Source organism: Apodemus sylvaticus, chromosome 3, assembly GCF_947179515.1.
Source record: "Apodemus sylvaticus chromosome 3, mApoSyl1.1, whole genome shotgun sequence".
In the NCBI taxonomy this organism is placed as follows: Eukaryota; Metazoa; Chordata; class Mammalia; order Rodentia; family Muridae; genus Apodemus; species Apodemus sylvaticus.
In genome coordinates, this window is record NC_067474.1 from 160798168 (window position 1) to 160814751 (window position 16584).

Sequence of the window (16584 nt, forward strand, 5' to 3'; positions counted from 1 at the left end):
TAAAGTTTTAGCAGAACTGATTTTTATTTAAAGACATTTCTGGCTTTAATTGTTATATTTCACACATTAATGCACTCATGTAGATGTCAACAGATAAAGACCAATGGATACAAAGGTGTGTATGGGAGTTAGAAAACACGGCCATATTGAAAGGAGTAGTAAATTGGAAATACAGGGTTTTTTCTCATAACGAGTCGAAAACCTTCTTAGATGATGATGAAAATGGCAATAACTAAATCTGATGACAACTTATTCTTTTGCAAAAGCCCTGGTATTTGGCAGATAGAATCTTTGTATTCCAAGACAACAGGCATACATGGAAAGTGAATATACTGTGTCTAATTGGTAAAATGAAATGGAATCACATCAAAGGGTCAGATATCGTATTCTAGTGTGATGTCTAATGAAACGCCATTCAGTTCTAGGCATCGATCCTGGAAGACAGTAGCCATGGGTCCTTGAGTCTAGTAGATCCAGGGAGATAAGTGCTCAGAAATAACTCTTGAGTAATAGTGTTTTACAGCAGGTATACATGTGCTTTCTGTTTTTGTCTGGTACCAGTTGATATTAGAAAGAGGCCCCAGATTATATGCATATTCCTTTCCACACTAAATATGTCACTCCATGCTCTCATGTCTATAGAAATGTTGACAGAATTCCTGGTATTATTTTGCTTTTAATGTATTTTAATGTGGTTTAGCATTGTCCATAATGGAGTTTTATTAATTTCATCTTTGTGTTTTTCAAACGGTGTAGTGACATTTCAAGAAGAGTTCCAGTATTTGAAACTGGGAGAAGAACATCAAAAAGCATGAGTGCTTCTCTGGTAAACACTCCTCAGGTCAGTGTGCTGTCCACGTTTGTGTTAGAAATCTCTGTATCATTCACACCCTTCAAAAGTTTTAATATCTATATGTGGTAATGGTATCTAAAGGGCTTATTTTCTATTATCTTAATTTACTTGTGGAATAATGAAAATTTAGTGTTTAGACCTTTCACTTACATAACACCATTATATTTTCACTGGATTTTCAACTGTGAGGACATCCAATTTCTGTGGACTGAAGACCTACAGATCTAAAAATGAATCTATTGTAAATGATTCTTAAAAACTTTATTGATGGCTAACTTCTACATTAGATGGAGTTGGGTCCTTTTACTTTAATGTGGAAGGAAAGTCTCATGTGTCATATAAGTTGCATTTCAGATATGGTCAGGGTTCCAAACAAACGCTTGTGATTGTGGATATAGAAATATGTGGATACTGATATCACTGAGCAATATATGGAAGAGAAAAATTTGTAGGATAAAATTATAAGAGCCAAGTCTGGAATCCTAAAAAAAAATATTAGCTTACTAGAGGCACAGATGGTGGCAGGAATATATGTCTTTCTTTTGCCTTAACACTGATTGTGTGCAGGTGCAGATTGCATTTTTTTTTTTAATTTTACAACTTTTTTCTTCTTTTTAAATTGATGAATGAATTAATTAATTTATGTTTTTATACTCCAGATTTAACTCCCCAGCAATCTACCCTCTTATTGTTCCGTGCCGCATGCCTCCTCCCCACCTCTTGTCTCCACCTGGATTTCTCCACCCTCCAACCCATCCTCTCACTCAACCCAAATTCTAAAATCCCTGGGGCCTCCAGTCTCTTGAGGGCTAGGTACATCTTCTCTGACTGAACCCAGACCCAGCTGTCCTCTACTGTATATTTGTTGGGGTCTCATAACAGCTGGTGTATCCTGCATGGTTGATGTTCTAGGATCTGAGATATCTGAGGATCTGAGGGTCCAGGTTGAGACTGCTAGTTCTCCTACAGGATTGCCCTCCTCCTCAGCTTCTTCTTGCCTTTCCCTAAATCAACCAGAGAGGTCAGTAGCTTCTGTCCATTGGTTGGGTGCAAATATCTGTATCTGACTCTTTCAGCTGCTTCTTGGGTTTTCTGGAGTGCAGACATGATAGATCTGTTTTTGTGAGCACTCCAAAGCCTCAGTAACAGTGTCAGGCCTTGGGAGCCCCTCTTGAGCTAAATCCCACTTTGGGCCTGTTGCTGTACCTTCTTTTACTCAGCCTCCTCTCCATTGCGATCCCTGCAGTTCTTTCAGACAGGAACAAATATGGGTCAGAGTTTTGACTGTGGGATGGCAACCCTCTCACTCACTCGATGCTCTGTCTTCTTGCTGGAGGTTGGCTCTGTACGTTTCCTCTCCCTACTGTCAGGAATTAAATCTAAGATCCTTCCCTTAGAGTCCTGAGAGTCTCTCACCTCCCAGGTCTCTGGTGCATTCTTAAGGAGTCCCCGCAACCTCCCACTTCCTGAGGTTGCATGTTTCTATTCTTTCTGCTGGCCCTTAGAGCTTCAGTCCTTTTCCCCCACCCAATACCAGATCAGGTTCCCCTTTTCTCTGCCCCCTCCCCTGTCCACTTTGACTCCCAGGTCCCTCCCTCCTTACCTGTGATTGCTTTTTTCTCCCTCCACTGAGGCTGAGGAGTCCTCACTTGGGCCCTTCAGCTTTTGATCTTTTTGAGTTCTGTGGACTGTGTCTTTATTTTATTTACTTATTTGTTTATTTATTTATTTATTGGCATTTTCTGGGTCACGATGATCATGGGTGTGTTTACACCTGAAATCTGTTTGTCTCAGAAGAGATACTCCCCAGTGTGGAGCTCTATGACAAGTTCTCAATACAGAAATAGTTATTTCCCTTTGTCTTTTGGTGTGTGAGTTCACTTCTGAGTCTTCAATTCTACTCCATTGTCCTGCCTGTCTGTCTTTGTACCAGTTCCATATGTTTTTTTATCACTATTGCTTTGTAGTAGAGTTTGAGGTCAGGGATGGATATTCCCATCGAAATTCTCATATTATTGAGATGGTATTTGCTATCGTGGGTTTTTTGTTATTCCAAGTCAATTTGGGAATTGCTCTATCTCTGTGAAGAATTGAGTTGGAATTTTGATGGGTATTGCATTGATTCTGGAGATTGCTTTTGGTAAGATGGACATTTTTCTGTTAATCTTGCTGATCCATGAACATGCGAGATCTTTCCATCTTCTGAGGTGCTCTTCAAATTCTTTCCTCAGGCACTTGTCAAACAGTTCTTGTCAAATAGACCTTTCACTATTGGTTAGAGTCACACTAAATATTTTATAGTACTTGTGAGTATTGTGAAGAGTGTTGTTTCCCTAATTTCTTTCCCAGCCCTTTTATCCTTTGAGTAGAAGAAGGCTTCTGATTTGTTTGAGTTAATGTTATACCCAGTCTGTTTGCTGTTCACCAACTCTATGAGTTCTCTGGGAGAATTTTGGTTGTCACTTATGTATACCATCATATCATCTGCAAATACTGATATCTTGACTTCTTCCTTTCCAATTTGTATCCCTTTGTCCTCCTTTTGTAGTCTAATTGCTCTTTCCAGAACTTTGAGTACTATGTTGGATAGGGAGAGAGTAGAGTCTTGTCTAATCCCTGATTTTAGTCGAAGTGCTTGTAGTTTCTCTCCATTTAGTTTGATTTTTGGCTATTGGTTTGCTGTACATTCGCTTTCTTTCATTATATTTTGTTATGGGCATTGAATTACTGCTCTTTCCTAGGTTTATAACAAGTAGGGGTCTTGTATTTTTGTCAAAAGCTTTTTAAGCATATAATAAGATGATCATTTGTCTTCTTTCTTTGAGATTCTTGATACACTTTATTATATTGATGGATTTTTGTATATTGAACCATCCCTGAATCCCTGGGATCAGGCCTACTTGATCATGGTGAATGATCATTTTGATGTGTTCTTGGATTCAGTTTGCTAGAATTTTATTGAGTATTTTGAATTTATATTCCTATGGAAAATTGGTCTGACGTTCTCTTTCTTTGTCGGGTCTTTGAGTGTTTATGCATCAGTGTAACTGTGGCTTCATAGAAGAAATTAGGTAGTGTTCCTTCTGATTATGTTTTTTGGAATAATTTATAAAGTATTGGTATTACATCTTCATTGAACATCTAATAGACTTCTGTATTAAAGCCATCTCAGCCTGGGCTTTTTTTGAGGGGGGGAGTGGGAAACTTTTATTGACTGCTTCTATTAGTTTGGGAGTTATGGTTTTTGTGATCCTGATTTAACTTTTATACCTGGAAGTAAGCTAGAAAATCTCCTAGTTTATCTAAATTTTCCAGTTATGTTGAATATAATCTTTTGTTATAGTATCTCACAATTTTTTGAATTTCCTCAGTTTCTGTTCTTATGTCTCCCTTTTCATTTCTGATTTCGTTAATTTCTCGATACAGTCTCTGTGCCCTTTAGTTAGTCTGACTAAGGGTTTATCCATATTTTTGATTTTTCTCAAAGTACCAGCTCCTGTTTTTTTTTTTTTTTTTTTTTTATTCTTTGTATAGTTTTCTTTGTTGCTACTTGGTTGACTTCATCTCTGAGTTTGATTGTTTCCTGCCCCTTTTTTTTGTTGTTGTTGTTTGGATTTGTTTTTTTCGAGACAGGGTTTCTCTGTATAGGCCTGGCTGTCCTGGAATTCACTCTGTAGACCAGGCTGGCCTTGAACTCAGAAATCCGCCTGTCTCTGCTTCCCAGAGTGCTGGGATTACAGGCATGCGCCACTACCGCCCGGCTTCTCCAATTTCTTTATGGATGCACTCAAAGCCATGAATTTTCTTCCAGTCTTTGTGTCCAGTAAGTTTGGATACGTTGTTCCTTCATTTTTGTTAAATTCTAAAAATTCTCTAATTTCTATCTATATTTCTCCCCTGACCAAGTTATTATTGAGTAATGAGTATTTCAGCTTCCATATGTATGTGGGCTTTCTGTTGTTTTTCTTGTTACTGAATACAATTCTATTCCATGGTGATGTGATAGGATGCATGAGATTATTGCAATCTTCCAGTATCAGTTGAAGAGAGAGAGAGTGTGTGTGTGTGTATAATTTGTTTTATGGTGAAATGTTCTGTAAATTAAATCCGTTTGGTTCATCATTAAATCCATTTGGTTCATAACTTCTGTTAGTTTCACTATGTCTCTGTTTAGTTTCTGTTTCCATGATCTGTCTATGGAAATCTCCCACTATTATTGTGTCAGGCTCAATGTGTGCCTTGACCTTTAGTACAGTTTTGTTTAAAAATGTAAGTGAGGTAACCCAGACTCAAAAGGTGAATCATGGTATGCACTCACTAATAAGTGGATATTAACCTAGAAAACTGGAATACCCAAAACATAATCCACACATCAAATGAGGTACAAGAAGAAAGGAGGAGTGGCCCCTGGTTCTGGAAAGACTCAGTGAAACAGTATTCAGCAAAACCAGAACGGGGAAGTGGGAAGGGGTGGGTGGGAGGACAGGGGAAGAGAAGGGGGCTTGCGGGACTTTCGGGGAGTGGGGGGGCTAGAAAAGGGGAAATCATTTGAAATGTAAATAAATTATATCGAATAAAAAAAAATGTAAGTGTCCTTGCTTTTGGGACATAAATGTTCACAAATGAGAGTTTATCTTGGTAGATATTGCCTTTGATGTGAATGAAGTGTTGTCCTTCCTCAACTTTTTAAATTACCTTTGGTTGAAAATTTTTTTGTTTTGTTTTGTTTTTGTTTTTTTGGGGGGGTTGTTTGTTTGCTTGCTTTTTGATATTTGAATGGCTACTCTAGCTTGTTCCTTGGAACCATTTGCTTGGAATTTCTTTTCCAATTTTGTTCCCTTTTCTTTAGAAGGAAGAATTGTTCATCTACTGTGTTTCTTCTTCCCTGAAATGATGTGTTACATCAGTAAACCTACAGGATTCTATTGTTGGTTTTTTTCATGTATATAATTGACCTTCTGCATGTTTTTATGTACGCTGAATGATATATTATGCGCCTAGATCACTGGGTTCAGCATCAAACCATTGAGACTGAAGTCACAACAAGTGCATTTACCTCTTATGCATCTTTTCTTTTTTTTTTCTTTTTTTTTTTTATTCGATATAATTTATTTACATTTCAAATGATTTCCCCTTTTCTAGCCCCCCCCCACTCCCCGAAAGTCCCGTAAGCCCCCTTCTCTTCCCCTGTCCTCCCTCCCACCCCTTCCCAGTTCCCCGTTCTGGTTTTGCCAAATACTGTTTCACTGAGTCTTTCCAGAACCAGGGACCACTCCTGCTTCCTTCTTGTATCTCATTTGATGTGTGGATTATGTTTTGGGTATTCCAGTTTTCTAGGTTAATAACCACTTATTAGTGAGTGCATACCATGATTCACCTTTTGAGTCTGGGTTACCTCACTTAGTATGATGTTCTCTAGCTCCATCCATTTGCCTATGAATTTCATGAATTCATTGTTTCTAATGGCTGAATAGTACTCCATTGTGTAGATATACCACATTTTTTGTATCCACTCTTCTGTTGAGGGATACCTGGGTTCTTTCCAGCATCTGGCAATTATAAATAGGGCTGCTATGAACATAGTAGAGCATGTATCCTTATTACATGGTGGGGAATCCTCTGGGTATATGCCCAGGAGTGGTATAGCAGGATCTTCTGGAAGTGAGGTGCCCAGTTTTCGGAGGAACCGCCAGACTGCTTTCCAGAGTGGTTGTACCAATTTGCAACCCCACCAGCAGTGGAGGAGTGTTCCTCTTTCTCCGCACCCTCTCCAACACCTGCTGTCTCCTGAATTTTTCTGATGCTCATTTGTAACAAACATGTTTAACCTGGGTATTATTGTTTTTGAAAAACAAAGGAAAACTTGAAAGTAATACTTATCTATGCAAGGTACTATTCGGATACACAAATGAGGCAATATTCCAAAGAATGAAAATAGCATTATGTAACAAGATTGAAATGTTCCATTAAGTCAATCCCATGAGGAATAAAATATTCCATATTAATGAAGTGTTAGCGTGGTTCTCCCTCAACTTAAAACAAGATTTAATCAAAGAAAATGATTCTACTTCATGGGAATGCATTGTGACACAGGCCGTTTATTTACACATACATACATACATACCTAAGTATTCTGGTGTGAAAGGTCATATGGTGATTATATCATGCATTCTCAGAGAGATATAAATGCAAGGAAGTCTATGTATTTTAGGAAAGTAAATTTTTTAGAGTAAACATCTTTTTGGATGATGTATATTTGTTACATTTGCCTGAAATTATGCATATGTGCTGTATATTCTTCCTGCCAGTGGTGTTCAGCATTGATCATTGCATTTTAAAGAATCCATTGTGTAGTGACATGAGGTTTCTGGGAAACAAATTTCATAATAGAGGAATTTAAAAGATATTACACAATCCCAACTGCACACATAAATTTTGAATGTAATGCTGGTGGCAAATCTTTCATTTGCTGCTAAAGTCTCATAAAACCACAGAAAATTCATAAAGTTAAGAGCCTTAATAAATGAGAGCATTGTATTATGTCATTTTATAGGTTGTGTGTGGAAGCGCAGTAATTCATAACTTCAGACACATATCCATGAAACTTTTAGAAAACATTTGTCCTTCAATATTTTTTTTTCTCATCTGTATCAGAAAGTATCTTCTGTTCTTAAGGGCTTTTTATTAACAGAGGAAATGAATTTTGTTCAGTAGCAAATAACTAGTTTTCCATTGCAGGGTCCAATAACCTTCAAAGATGTGGCTCTGGACTTCTCACTGGAGGAATGGGAATGTCTCAGTTTTGCTCAGCGGACACTGTACAGGGATGTGATATTGGAGAATTACAACAATCTATTGTTTGTGGGTAAGACTACACTTGTTGAATTCCTGAATCATTATTTGTATTTTCTTACATTCTATTTATGTAAACTTGCTGAAATGTCAAGAGACCATTAGAATAAGGGAAGTTGTGATTAGAATCACCTCTCCTGGGCATATATCCAAAGGATTCCCCAGCATGCAATAAAGACACATGCTCCATTATGTTCATAGCAGCCTTATTTATAATAGCCAGAAGCTGGAAAGAACCCAGATGCCCCTCAAAGGAGGAATGGATACAGAAAATGTGGTATATTTACACAATGGAATACTACTTAACAATTAGAAACAATGAATTCACAAAATTTTAAGGCAAATGGTTTGATCTGGAAAATATCATCCTAAGTGATAACCCAAACACAAAAGAATACACATGGAATGCAATCTCTGATAAGTGGATATTAATTAGCCCAGAAACCCTGAATACCCAAGGCACAAATCGCATAACAAATGACTCCCGTGAAGAAGTATGGAGAGGGTCCTGATCCTGGAAAGGATTGATCTAGCATGGGAAGGGAATATAAGGACAGAGAAAAAGGAGGGAGGTGATTGGAGAAGGGATGGAGAAAAGAAGGTTTATGGGACATATGGAGAGGGGGAATCCGGGAAAGGGGAAATCATTTAGAATGTAAACAAAGAATATAGAAAATAAAAATATTAAAAAAAAAAAAAGGAAGAAAGTAAGGGAATGTTGAGAAAAAAAAAAAAGAATCACAACTTCTTCAAGGTATTTACTTTACAGTTCTCTGGTTTCTTTGGAAGAGTATTCAGTGCCATATTCTAAGAGGTCTTTCCATACCTCTTATATTGCTTTAATTGGAAACTTCTGAGTTGAAAAAAATATTCACAATAAGGTATTATATTTCTGTACACATAATTATTTCAGCACTTAATTTTACTATTATATTAAATTCTTTATTTATGACTTTTCAGCCTTAATATTGGTTTTATTATCAAAACACTTGTGTCCAATTAATTAGTTCTCGACAAACCACAAAATTTAGTACTTCCTGTTAGATAGAAAGAGAAAAATGTAAACAGTAAGCAGCTCCTTTCAACAGAGACAAAGCCCACATGATGTTTTGATATTAGACATTGTGATTTGTGTAAGTTGGAATCTCTGGGTTGTTTTAGTTTCCATTTTCTTGTTCACTAAGTACTTTCAAGGTTTCTTTAAGTGCTTATCATCCATTTCACATTCCTTTGTTTTCAATTCTCTATTTAGTTCTATACCCCAATGTTTGATTGGGTTGTTTTGTTTCTTGATGGTTATCTTCTTACATTCTTTTTTCTTTTTGAGTATTAGATCTCTCTTGGACATGGGATTAGAGAATAATTTTTCCCAACCTGTAGGTTGCTGGTTTGTCGTTTTTGACTTACAAAAGCTGTCTAGTTTCATGAGGTCACATTTATAGATTCTTGATCTTAGAACCTGAACCATTGGAATTATGTTTAGTAATTTTCCCCCTGTGCCAAGGTGTTTGAGGACTTTCGAACTTTTTTCTCTTTTTAGATTCAGTGTATGTGGTTTTATGTTGAAATTCTAATTCTACTTGGACTTGAGCTTTGTGCACAGTGATAGATTTTCCTTTTTCTACATACAGAGTGCCAGTTAGACCAGCACCACTTATTGAAGATAAGTGCTTTCTGTTGTATATTTTTAGCCTCTTTATCAAAGAACAATTGTCCATAATTATGTGATTTTATTTCTGGATCTTCACTTTTTAGATCAACCTGTATGTCTCTGTACCAATACCATGTTGTTTTAATCAGGATTCTTGTGTAGTGTAGCTTGAGGTCTAGGATGGTGATTTCTCATAGTGCTTTTATTAAGTTTTTTTTTTTTTTAAGCTACTCTGGTTCTTATTGCTTTTCCAGATGAAATTCCTTTTCCATAACTTTGAACAATTTTGTTGGGATTTGATGGTAATTAATCTGTATATTAAATCTGTATATTGCTGGGTGGTGGTGGTGCACGCCTTTAATCCCAGCACTTGGGAGGCAGAGGCAGGAGGATTTCTGAGTTCGAAGCCATCCTGGTCTACAAAGTGAGTTCCAGGACAGCCAGGGCTACACAGAGAAACCCTGTCTCAAAAAACAAACAAACAAAATCTGTATATTGCTTTTGGTAGGATGGTCATTTTTACTATCTTCTACCAATTCATGAGAATGGTAGATCTCTCTATTTTCTGAGGTCTTATTCAATTTCTTTCTTGAGAGACTTGAAGGTTTGTGGGTTTTTTTTTTTTTTGGTTTCTTTGTTTGTTTGTTTGTTTGTTGTGGATTTGTTTTTTGTTTTGTTTTTTGAGACAGAGTTTCTCTGTATAGCCTTGGCTGTTCTGGCACTCACTCTGTAGACCAGTCTGGCCTTGAACTCAAATCCCAGAGTGCTAGGATTACAGGCCTGTGCTACCACCCTCTGGCTTGAAGTTCTTGTCATGAAGATATTTCACTTGTTTGGTTAGAGGTTACCCCAAGTTTTTTTATGTGATTTGTGACTACTTTGAATGGTGTTGTTTCTCCAATTCCTTTCTTGTCCCATTTATCCTTCCTGTAAAGGAAGACTAGTGATTTATTTGAGTTAATTTTATATCCAGCTACATTATGAAAGTTGTTTATCAGCTATAGAAGAACTCTGCTAGAATTCGTGTATACTATGATATCATCATGTGGTATCTGTCTAGAAAACCATCCATTTCATCTAGATTTTCCAGTTTTGTTGAATATAGGCTTTTGTCGTAGGATCTGATGATTTTTTTTCTTCCATTGTGTTGTTATGTGTCTCTTTTCAGTTCTGATTTTCTTAGTTTGGATACTGTCTCTGGGCCCTTTAGTGTGTTTAGCTAGGAGTTTATCTTACTGATTTTTACAAAAAAAAAAAAAAGAAATTATTTGTTTTTCTTGATTCTTTGTATAGTTCTTTTTGTTTCTATTTGGTTGAATTCACCTCTGAGTTTAACTATTTGCTCCTCTTGGGTTTGTTTGCTTCTTTTTGTGCTAGAGCTCTCAGATGTGCTACTGAATTGCTAGTGTAGGATCTCTCCAATTGATTTAGCAATGCATTCATTGTTCCATAAGTGTCTTCCTATTCATTGAGTTTCAGGAAATCTTTAATTTCTTTTGTTATTTCTTCCCTGACCAATTTATCACAGAGTAGAGAGTTATTCTCTTTCCAGGGTTATGTGAGTTTTCTGTTGTTTGTTTTGTTTTTCAAGACCAGCCTGGGTCTGGAGAGATGGCTCAATGGATAAAAGCACTCACTGACTGTTCTTCCGAAGGTCTTGAGTTCAAATCCCAGCAACCACATTGTGGCTCAGAGCCATCCATAATGAGATTGATACCCTCTTCTGGGGTGTGTAAAGATATCTACAGTGTACTTACATATAATAAGTAAATCTTTTTTTAAAAGAACAGGCTTACTCTGTGGTGATCTGGTAGGGTTGATGCGATTATTTCAATCTTCTTGTATCAGTTGAGGCTTGTTTTGTGACAATATGGACAGCTTTGAAGAAGGTACCATGAGGTGCTGAGAAGCAGGTACATACATTTTATTTTAGGGTGAAATGTTCTGTAGATTTCCACTCAATCAATTTGGTTGATAACCTCTATTAATTTCATCATGCCTCTGCTTAATTTTTGTTTTAATGACCTGTCCATTAGTGAGAATTGGGTGTTTAAGTCTTCCCCTATATTGTGTGGGGTTCAATGTGTAATTTGAGCTTTAATAAAACTTTTATTAATGTGAATGCCCTTGTATTTGGGGCATAGGTGTTCAGAATTGAGACTGTTTCTTGGTGAATTTTTCTTTGATGAATATAAAGTGTCTGTTTTCCTCATCTCCCTTGAATACCTTTGGTTGAAAGTCTATTTTATTGAAAATTAGTATAGCAAATGTTCTTGTTTCTTGGAAGCATTTGCTAGGAAGACTTTTTCCCGGTTTTACTCTGAGATGGTGTCTGTCTTTGTTATTGAGGTGTGTTTTATGTAAGTAGCAAAAATTCTGGATCCTCTTTGTATACCCAGTCTGTTAGTATACATACCTTTTTATAGGGGTAAAGAGTCCATTGATATTGAGAGATAGTCAAGACAGATGACTATTGGCTCCTGTTATGTTTGCTTTTATAGATGGCTTTATGTGCTTGTGGTTCTCTTCTTTTGGCTTTGTTGTGAGATGATTAATATCTTGTTTTTTCTGTGGTATAAGTACCCTCCTTTTCTTGTTTTTTCCTTATAGAATACTATGTAAGGCTGAATTGGTTTATAGCTATTGTTTGAATTTCATTTAGTGTTGGAATATTTTGTTTTTTCCATCTGTGTTGATTGAGAGTTTTACCTCGTATAGTAGCCTGGGCTGTCATTTGAGTTCTCTTAGGGTCGGCATGACCTCTGTGCAATCTCTCTTGACTTTTCATGTGTCAGTTGAGTAGTCAGGTGTAATTCTGTTAGGTCTGCCTTTATATAAAGACTTGCAGCTTTTAATACTGTTTCTTTGTTCTGTGCATTTAATGTTTTGAATATTATGTGATGAGAGGATTTAAGCTGGGTCTCATCAGTTCCTATTATTCTTAGAGTTTGTATTTTTATTGTGTCCTGGTTTTCCTAGATGTTTGGGGTTATGAGATTTTTAGGTTTTCAATTTGCTTTGACTTTTTTTTTTAATTTGGTTTGTTTGTTTGTTTGTTTGTTTGTTTCTGAGCCAAGGTTTCTCTGCCTAGCCCTGGCTGTCCTGGAACTCACTCTGTAGACCAGGCTAGCCTTGAACTCAGAAATCTGCCTGCCTCTGCCTCCAAGAGTGCTGAGACTACAGGAATATGCCACCACTGCCCGGCTGCTTTGACTGCTTTGCCAATCTCATCTAAGGTATCTTTTACACCTGATATTCTCTATTCTATCTTTTGTATTATGTTGGTAGTACTTATGTTTGTAATTCATGAATTCTTTCCTAGGTTTTCCATTTCAAGATTTGCGTTTTCTTTATTGTCTTTACATCCTCTTTCAGGTCTTGGATTGCACTGTTCAATTCTTTCACATATTTGATTGTGTTTTCCTATATTTCTTTTCTTTTTTCTTTTTTTCTTTTTCTTTTTTTTTTTTTTTTTTTTTTTTTTTTTTTTTTTTGGTTTTTGAGACAGGGTTTCTCGGTATAGCCCTGACTGCCCTGGAGCTCACTCTGTAGACCAGGCTGACCTTGAATTCAGAAATCTGCCTGCCTCTGCCTCTCAAGTGCTGGGATTACAGGCATGCACCACCATTCCCAGCTCCTATATTTCTTTATGGGATTTATTTTTTTACTCTTTAATGTCTTCTACCTATTTACCCACATTTTCCTGTATCTTTTCAGTTAGTTATTATTCCCTCTTTAAAGGACTCTATTATCTTCATGACATAGTATTTTAAATCAGCTTCCTTATTTTCAGGTGTGTTGTACCAGGGCTGGCTGTAATGGGAGAACTATGCTCTGATGATGCCAAAGTATATTGGCTTCTATTGCTTATGCTCTTCCACTTGCCTCTCACCATTTGATTATCCCCGATGCTAGGTGGTCTGAGTGTCTTTGACTGATGCCTGCCTCTTGTGTCCCTGAGTTGGTGCCAGTCTCCTGGCAGGCCAGTTGACTTGGCTATAGCAAACCTCAAATCAGACCTTTAGACTGTGGGGCTGTTGCCTTTTTTCTTGGGGTTTTCCTAGGAGGTCTTCAGATTGTGGGTTCTGTTGCCCTGCATGATCCAGAAGAGTTGCCCTGTGTGCAGTGAATTTCCTGGATTCCTTGAGACTTTGGTGTTTTCAGAGGTTCAGACAATGTGGCCTTCTGCTGAGGCAGAAGGAGCAGGCTAAAGGGGAGTGGAATTCAGAATGCATGAGTTTGGGGGTGGATGGGTCCAGAGACCACTGGGTTCCCTGGGATTCCCAGTGGGTTTAACTGGCAGAGAAGGTTCCTTACAAGTTGCCCTGACTGTATCAGACCTCCCAGCATCTCTAAGACCAGTGTCCCCAGACAAGATGGTAATTTCTTCATTTAGGGTTTTAGGGTTTTTTTTTTTTTTGTTGTTGTTGTTGTTTGTTTGTTTGGTTGGTTTTTTTTTTTTTTTTTTTTATAGCAATGCTAAAGGTTTTAAGTAGATATAGAGGTGGTTTTTTTTGGAGAATTTTGTTGTTACTTGTTTATTTACATTTTGACATGTGGTCTCTGTGTTTATTACTGATACAGCATGATCTTAGTCATAGCAATTTGCTTGGTGAAACAGTACAGAATTTTACATTACTGATTTCTAGCTAAGCTACGCAGTGTCACTCTGAATCAAATTTTAATAAAAAATAATTAGAGGTAAATTGTTCACAGATCTACTTTGCGAAAGTTCAGTACTGATCAAACACTTATTTCTCCTAGCTTCTGCAAAGTGCAGTTTTAAAAACAAGATTTAGAAGTATATTGTTATTTCCTGTCAGTTGATGTAGATCAGAATTGAGGGTTTTCTGAGGATTCAAGTAATAATTATGAAAAAAGAAAAAACTGTTTTTAAAGCACAAATTCTTGAGAAGGTCTAGTTATCCTGAAATATCAGCAGACACCCATTACTGAACCTCTTTTTCCTCACTACAGCAATCCCTGATATGTCTATTTGTATGTTTTCAGGAAATCATCTCGGAAGACATCGGAAGGTCTTAGATCAAGACACAGAGTGCAATGTCTATGAACATGTGAATATGCAAGAGAAGTCTTATAAATGTAATGAGTTCAGCAAAATGATTAATGAATCCACCCAAAGTACACCTGATAAAACTAACCACAGAGATGCCTCACTTCAATTCTCAAACCTGAAAAGAATTAAAACTAGGAAAACAAAAGAAGTTTCTAAATATAAAGACTGTGTAAAGTGTTTAAAAGAGTGCTCTATCATTAATCTAAATCAAGGACTACATATAGGGAAGAAAGAAAATAACAATAAAGAATTTGATAAGGATTGTGCATCTAAACATAAACTTATGCTGAAACAAAATAATAATGGTAAGAAGCTTTACAAATGCAGTGAATGTGACAAATGCTTTACCCACAAATGCAATCTTCATAGTCATCAGCGAATTCATTCAGGAGAGAAACCTTACAAATGCAGGGAATGTGACGAATGTTTTACCCAACAATCCAATCTCCGTAGTCATCAGCGAATTCATATAGGAGAGAAACCTAACAAATGCAGTGAATGTGACAAATGCTTTACCCAAAAATGCAGTCTTAAAGTTCATCAGCGAATTCATACAGGAGAGAAACCTTTCAAATGCAGTGAATGTGACAAATGCTTTACCCAAAAATGCAGTCTTAGAATTCATCAGAGAATTCATACAGGAGAGAAACCTTTCAAATGCAGTGAATGTGACAAATGCTTTACCCAAAAATGCAGTCTTAGAGTTCATCAGAGAATTCATACAGGAGAGAAACCTTACAAATGCAGTGAATGCAACAGATGCTTTCCTGACAGAGGCAGTCTTATAATTCATCATAAAACTCATACAGGAGAGAAACCTTTCAAATGCAGTAAATGTCACAAATACTTTACCCAAAAATGCAGTCTTAGAGTTCATCAGCGAATTCATACAGGGGAGAAACCTTACAAATGCAGTGAATGCGACAGATGCTTTACCTATAAAACCAGTCTTAATTTCCATCAGAGAATTCATACAGAACGATTACCTTACAAATGCAGTGAATGTGATAAATGCTTTGCTGACAAAGGCGGTCTTAGAATTCATCTCAGAATTCATACAGGAGAGAAACCTTACAAATGTAGTGAATGTGACAAATGCTTTACCCAAAAATGCAATCTTCGTAGTCATCAGCAAATTCATACAGGAAAGAAACCTTACAAATGCAGTGAATGTGGTGAATGCTTTACCCAAAAATCCAATCTTCGTAGTCATCAGCGAATTCATACTGGAGAGAAACCTTACAAATGCAGTGAATGTGACAAATGCTTTACCCAAAAATGCAGTCTTAGTGTTCATCAGAGAATTCATACAGGAGAGAAACCTTATAAATGCAGTGAATGTGACAAATGCTTTCCTGACAGAGGTGGTCTTATAAATCATCATAAAACTCATACAGGAGAGAAGCCTTACAAATGCAGTGAATGTGGTGAATGCTTTACCCAAAAATCCAATCTTCGTAGTCATCAGCGAATTAATACTGGAGGTAAACCTTACAAATGCAGTGAATGTGACAAATGCTTTACCCAAAAATGCAGTCTTAGTGTTCATCAGAGAATTCATACAGGAGAGAAACCTTACAAATGCAGTGAATGTGACAAATGCTTTCCTGACAGAGGCGGTCTTATAATTCATCATAAAACTCATACAGGAGAGAAACCTTACAAATGCAGTGAATGTGACAAATGCTTTACACAAAAATCCAATCTTCGTAGTCATCAGCGAATTCATACAGGAGAGAAACCTTACAAATGCAATGAATGTGACAAATGCTTTACCCACAAATGCAATCTTCATAGTCATCAGCTAATCCATACAGGGGAGAAACCTTACAAATGCAGTGAATGTGACAAATGCTTTACCCACAAATGCAATCTTCAGAGTCATCAGCTAATTCATACAGGGAAGAAACCTTACAAATGCAGTGAATGTGACAAATGCTTTACCCACAAATGCAATCTTTATAGTCATAAGCGAAATCATACAGGGGAGAAACCTTACAAATGCAGTGAATGTGACAAATGCTTTAAGCACAATTTTAGTCTGAAGTGTCATCAGCGAATTCATACAAGAGAATAACCTTACAAATGCAGTGAATGTGACAAATGCTTTACTGACACAGGCAGTCTTAGAATTCAGCATAGAACTCATAT

The 16584-nt window shown here is 36.9% G+C and overlaps 3 protein-coding genes across 35 annotated transcripts in view; 1 reads left to right on the forward strand and 2 right to left on the reverse strand.

Moving 5' to 3' along the window:
• Positions 1-16584, forward strand: part of LOC127681600 (oocyte zinc finger protein XlCOF6-like) — a 1434619-nt gene that overhangs the window by 1097017 nt on the left and 321018 nt on the right. For 2 of the 30 annotated variants that reach the window (XM_052178000.1, XM_052178001.1), the window contains 3 exons: positions 757-841; positions 7592-7718; positions 14367-15917. The exons of the other annotated variants lie outside the window; for them this stretch is intronic. In XM_052178000.1, coding sequence (XP_052033960.1) covers positions 757-841; positions 7592-7718; positions 14367-15917 — 1763 coding nt within the window. The remainder of the gene's footprint in view (positions 1-756; positions 842-7591; positions 7719-14366; positions 15918-16584) is intronic. 30 annotated transcript variants of the gene reach the window in all.
• LOC127681617 (oocyte zinc finger protein XlCOF6-like) overlaps positions 1-16584 on the reverse strand; it is a 1149846-nt gene that overhangs the window by 945624 nt on the left and 187638 nt on the right. The window lies entirely within an intron of this gene.
• Positions 1-16584, reverse strand: part of LOC127681640 (zinc finger protein 320-like) — a 258929-nt gene that overhangs the window by 62739 nt on the left and 179606 nt on the right. The gene's annotated exons all lie outside the window — the stretch shown is intronic.